The sequence below is a fragment of the Sinocyclocheilus anshuiensis genome, unplaced genomic scaffold (genome assembly GCF_001515605.1).
Source record: "Sinocyclocheilus anshuiensis isolate Anshui unplaced genomic scaffold, SAMN03320099.WGS_v1.1 scaffold916, whole genome shotgun sequence".
NCBI lineage: Eukaryota > Metazoa > Chordata > Actinopteri > Cypriniformes > Cyprinidae > Sinocyclocheilus > Sinocyclocheilus anshuiensis.
In genome coordinates, this window is record NW_015548264.1 from 1 (window position 1) to 6,414 (window position 6,414).

A 6,414-nucleotide genomic window follows, 5' to 3' on the forward strand; every position below is an offset into this window, starting at 1 on the left:
ATATATAATATATAGACTATTGGTTAACCTCGCGCAGTGCATGCTGGGATATACAGCAGTTTTCAAGTATACTGAGAACAAAGTGCCAGGAATCGTTTACAAACGTAATTTCATAACATAGACGCACGCGCGTAAATAAACGTCCATTTTCTCTGCAGTCAGTGGCAATGCAATGCTGTGATTCCTTATTTGTTTTTCGCATCTATAATGTGCAGCCCGCTTTTATTGTCGGGACTGCAAGTGTCCACCAGAGGGCGGTATTTATCTTAAAATAATTATCCCCACTTGACTATATATTTAGCTTCGAGTGATTCAAAGTTTGTAAATCTGTTTAAAACTGTGCTTAATTTGGAATATATTAAATAATATTAATTTAAATGCGAATTAAACATCAAATTCGCCAGTGAAGTTGGACAAGTTATCACTCGAGTTGTTGCAGCTGATGAAGATTCATTAGCTTGACATTAGAAAATCACGTCTACCTGTGTAAAATGTTGCACAATATAAACCCCGGTCTACAAACGTAGTTGTACGTGTCTTCATATCGTGTAATTATTCAAACAATATTATTGGGAACATAACTTATTTAAACGGTTCAGAGTGCTAACTTTCGGGACATTCACGATGTTCACTAAATGTTTGACTAGCTTACTTAGTTCTTAATTACTCACAACAAATACATACACAACACACACATAGGCTAATGCAAATAGCATCAACAGTCGGGTGATGTTTACCTGTCTGACTTCCAAAATGATCAACGTTTATCAAAGATGATCTTGCTAGTCGCAACAAGCCTTGTAGTTGCACAACAAACCACCAGAGGTCACCAACACATGCAGTTTCACCAGTTCAACACCAGAGGTCACCAACACATGCAGTTTCACCAGTTCAACACCAGAGGTCACCAACACATGCAGTTTCACCAGTTCAACACCAGAGGTCACCAACACATGCAGTTTCACCAGTTCAACACCAGAGGTTGTCACGAACCCGGCATCACTATCAGTTATCCTACATTTTCACTGTTTACACTTTGTTTTTCCCTTAATATTATAGTGAATTGCTTTTATTTTGATGGTTTTTATTTGTTATTGATTAGTTTCGTGGATCATTTCAGCCTTATTAATAACCCTAATTGATCTATTAGGTTTCATTGATAGAGATGATTGAAATAAAAATCCCAGAGCTTTATTGAGCACATACAGTTTATTACAAATCAAATGAAAAATGACAAGTTGATTAAGTTTAATTAAATGTGAAACATATTGTCATTGTCCATAGTACATTGCATTTAAATACAGAGTCATACAGTGATAAGTCGTTCTAAAACAGAAGTAGGCCTATTCTTAAAAATAATGATTCTTTATTGGCATTGATGGTTCCGTGAAGAACCTTTAATATCCACAGAAACTTTCCATTTCACAAAAGGTTCTTTAGATGCTTAAAATGATCTTCACACTAAGAAAAAAAAAAGGTTATTTTAAGAACTGTGGACTGAAAGGTTCTTTTGGAAGGAACCAAAAACGTTTATTCTATATCATCACTGTGAAAGCCCTCTTTTGGAATCTTGTTTTTTAAAGTGTAGTGACAGATTTTTTTTTCATATCCTCCCGAGAACCAGAAATAAAAAGCTTTGTGAATTTAGTATTTTTTCATTCCATTACATTGTTTAGAGCATAAGAAAAAAATGGTAAAATAACATTTTTGAAAAATTATATTTTACTTATAAGTTATGCTATGTCCTCTGTAGAGGACACCAGGACTCAGTTTTTCTAAAAATAAAATGACAAGAGTAGACATGAAAAGACAAAAACAATGGGAATTTTTTTTAAATCACCAATACATTTTTAGGTTTCAGGATTTTTTTATAACTAACTTTGTTTAAGGATGGTTCTCAACTATGTTATAAAATATATAACAAAATGATTTGATATACCATTTTGCTTTATGAAATGTGTGTAAAAAGTCCATAAACTGGTTTTCCCATTAAGCACAATGTTATCTATACACTGTATCTAATTTGCATATTCTTGCATACGTTAACCAGAGAGAAGTCTATTTTTACTGGAAGGTTCAGTTATGATGTGAAAATTAAAAAAAAAAAAAAAGTTACAAACGAAACATGAATTTTTCACAATAAGATCTGTAATATGCTTTTAGAAAATTTCACGTCAACTAATAGGCCTAATTATTTGTGGAGCTCTTTGGAATTGATTATTATTTGAGGATTAACAGTCATACAGGAAACCATCTATTATAATCAGAATTATAATGTCAAAAACATTTCATATATGACAGGCTTGGCCAACTCTGGCCCTCGAGATTCACTTTCTTGCAGAGAGAACCCTGAACAAACTCACCTGCCTAGCTTTCTAGGCCCCTGCGATCTCACAAAACCATAGGACAGTGTTTCCCAAGCCTGTCCCTGGAGGCACACCAACAGGGTTGAGAAACACTGCCGTAGAGTGGCCCATTCATCATTTTAGATTTCAGAAGTGTGCTCGCTAGTGCCCCTCTCTGTGGCCACTGTCCTCAATGCACACTTCTGCTAAGCCGACACTGAGGTAAGCTCCACAGCAGACTTACACCCAACGGTCAAAGCAGCATTACGTCACAAAAGAGTGGACCATGAGGGCTTAGGGCAGTGGTTCCTAACCCTGGTCCAGGAGGCACCCCAACACTGCACAATTTGCATGTCTCCTTAATCAAACACACCTGATTCAGGTCATCAGCTCAATAGTAGAGACTCCAACACCTGAAATTGGTGTGTCAGAGAAAGGAGACATGCAACGTGCAGTGTTGGGGTGCCTCCAGGACCAGGGTTGGGAACCACTGGCTTAGGGTACCATTTGGGACAGGGCCTAGTAATCCTAGAGATCTTGATTAGCTTGTTCTGGTGTATTTTATTAGGGTTGAGGCTAAACTCTGCACAAAAGTGGATCTCGAGGGCCAGAGTTGCCTAGATGAGAATGGTTCTAAAGAAAGACCTGCGTTGGGGAAGCTACTTTGAAACTGTAGCTTGACCAGCTACAAGCTACTCGTAAATTAAAGTAGTTAAGCTACATTCAAGCTACCCTTCTGAAAAAGTAGCTAGCTACATTGAAACTATTTTCAATTTATTATTATTATTATTTTACAATTAACATTACAAATAACTAAATAATTATTAATGAAGAATTATAATGAAGTTATAAGTAAAATATAATGAAGTTATAAGTAAAATATTTGGGGTTTAAAACAACATACTGTAATGCAATCATGATTTCAAAGAGTAGGGTGAATTCAGGTTGATTGGGACACTTTTCCAAGCCATTTCAATGACAAAAAGTGTCCCAAACATTTGATTTTGTAAACTATTCGATACACACAATAATAAAATACTGTATAGTTAAATAGTTATTTTAGTTATAGTATATTGCTACAAACGCAACATCAATGCAAGAACAAAATGTATGCAACTTAAACTGGATACGGAGGAGTCATAAAATAAGCAGGTTAAACTCACAGCACATGTGGTATTTACTGACTGAATGGAGACGTCAATCATAAGCTGCACTCGTGAACACTGCGTTTTGATAAGCACACTACTATATCGCGATTTTATTTTCTGTTCGATTAGTGTTCATTACAAAACTGTGGGGGGACAGATTATATTATGACTATCCTTGCAATATCATCAGACGATCTCTTGTCGGTGGAAAGACTGTAAAGCTGCGCGATGCATGATATCACAACAGACGGCGGTAATGAACAAATTTAGTTTGTGAACTAGTCAGAAGTAGGGATGGGCGATACCCCTTATTTTGTTTTCGATACGATACCGATATTTTTCAAGGCAGTATGGAAACGCAGCCCTGTTTGAATGCACTGTCAGCAGTGAGTGAACGCTCTCTGTGATGGATTAGTTCTGTCTTGCAACATTTGCGTGTGTTCAGATGAGCAGGAAAATAGTTCTATCCTACACAATTAATCGCTAACAAAGGTTATTCGTCCAATTCAATGCATATTGTACGCATTATTATTATTATTATTTTTGTTAAATAAAACCACTGGTAAATAAAGCGCACCTTAGTATCGATATTTTTTGTTTGAGTATCGATACTTTCGATACTCGCGTCAGTATCGACTTCGGATCGATACGCCCATCCCTAGTCAGAAGAAGACGCTGCGCTGCTTCAATGCATCACAGGCTTGCAAGAACGCAAAACAGAATGTAGCGTTGGGTTGCGCTACACCGCTACTTGCTGGAAAAATGAGTTAGCTACAGGAAAAGCTACACTGTTTTAAAAGTAGCGTCGCTACTGTAAAGCTACTGAAAATGTAGTTAGGCTAGTAGCGTTGCTACTTGTAGCTAGCTACTCCCCAACACTGAGAAAGACAGGTGAAAATCGTAAACCAGGCATTTTGTCATGTGATGTAACTTCTTGATTTGGTCCACCCTCAGGGGTGAGGAACTGCACTCTGGGCATTGCAAGAGTAGAATTGTTGAGGTGCATAGAGCTGTCCTTGCACACAGAGTTTTTCTGGCACATGGGGGTCCTCTTGTGCAAAGAGTTCTGGAGCAACAACTTGTTCTTCTGGAGCATCTGGATCAGGATGGAGGGCTTCTCGTCCAGCTCACTGGCTCTGCGGCGCGAGGTGGCCACCTTGACCGTGTTCCCAAACTTTGAGTAGTCCACCAAGTAGCTTGTTCTGGTGTATTTATTAAGGTTGGAGCTAAACTCTGTAGAAAAATGGATCTGGAGTGCCAGAGTTGCCCAGGATGGGAATAATCAAAAAATAGAGGAAACCATAGAAAAGAGCATGACAAGGATCAAGAGAAAGACAAGGACTTAAAGAAAGACAGGTGAAAATCGCTAACCAGGCCATTTGTCATGTGACTGCTAGATTTGGTCCACCCTCAGGGGTGAGGAACTGCACTTTGGGCACGGCGAGGGCGGAATTGTTGCGCCGCATGGAGTTGCTCTTGCGCATAGAGTTGTTCCGGCGCATGGAGTTCCTCTTGCGCAAAGAGTTCTGGTGCGACAACTCACTCTTCTGGAGCGTCTGGATGAGGATGGAGGGCTTCTCATCCAGCTCACGAGCGCTGCAGCGCGGGGTGGCCACCTTGACTGTGTTCCCGAACTTTGAGTAGTCCACTGAGTACACACCCTCTTCCTCGGTCACTATAGGCACGAATCGGTGGCCCCACTGGATCTCCTCGTTCACGTACGAGGTGCGAGCCTGAGTGGAGATGCCTGTGGTCTCCACCACACCTTCCAGGATCACGATGACCTCCAGATCGCTACACTGCAGCTCCATCGCCGAGAGATCGTACAGAGGACTATCCTTATCGATGACGTGACATATGATCAGGGGAGCCAACAGGAAGATGCTGTTGCCAGCAACTGCGCTTTCTGTCTGGACGTCGATCTGGTGGATGGGTATGATTTCGCCTTCTGGCGTAGTGGTCTTCCGGACCACTTGGAGGCGCACGACCGCGTTGATGATCATGCTTTTGCGCAGATCACCCACCCGGATCATGAAGCACAGGCGGTTGTTGCGCACGGCGATGACGGCGTAGCGGCTGAAGATGAGGGTCTCGGCGCGCCGGTGGGATTGGGCGGTCTTCATGAAGATGCAGCCCAGCATGACAGCGTTAATTATTAGGCCGATGATGTTCTGTAATATGAGCACCGTGATGGCTGTGGGACACTGCTCTGTTATCATACGGCCTCCGAATCCTATTGTCACCTGCACCTCGATGGAGAAGAGGAAGGCAGATGTAAAAGAGCTGGAAAAGATAAAGGGAAAAGACCAAAGAGTATTAGGTTATTAAAATAAGAGGAATAAAACATCCAAGTAACAACATTGTCCACATAAAAAAAAAAAAAAACAGTTATTTTAATGGTTTCTAATTAATACTATGCATATTGAAATGTCTATCATGATTTTGAAATTATTCTTCTATTTTTTTTAAATGAAACATTTTCCTGATCACTAGATATGATCACATTCCATAATTAATTTTTTTTTTTTTAAATGTCAAAGTTTTAGTGATTTTTACTGTGGAAAATGCAGATAAAGAATGAGGTATGTCTACACACTTTACTAGTATTGCAGGCTCTAGGCAACATATTTTCATTCACGCACACATATACATACAACTACATTTGAACAGAGTGACAACAGCAACACTGCTTTAACAAAAAAGCAAAACAGCAATACTTATTTGACATGAAAACAAACATTTTAAATGCTGTCTAATCGCTCTCGCGGTACTTTGATGTCACACACAGAATGGTCTGTGCAGTGCTGCTTCAGTCAAACACCTTTTGTGTTTTATTAGGAGACGCACATCAGTTCTTCTGTGGCTTTATAGGTAATATTTTCACTTACACAATTTAGCAAAATCAGACAATATTGTGTGTA

At 39.5% G+C, this 6,414-nt stretch overlaps 1 protein-coding gene across 1 annotated transcript in view; it reads right to left on the bottom strand.

Annotated features, from left to right (window-relative positions):
- Nucleotides 1-4,177: 4,177 nt before the first annotated feature.
- Nucleotides 4,178-6,414, bottom strand: part of LOC107655555 (ATP-sensitive inward rectifier potassium channel 8-like) — a 3,526-nt gene continuing 1,289 nt past the window's right edge. The window contains exon 2 of the mRNA XM_016443072.1: nucleotides 4,178-5,776. Coding sequence (XP_016298558.1) covers nucleotides 4,876-5,776 — 901 coding nt within the window. The 3' untranslated portion in view covers nucleotides 4,178-4,875. The remainder of the gene's footprint in view (nucleotides 5,777-6,414) is intronic.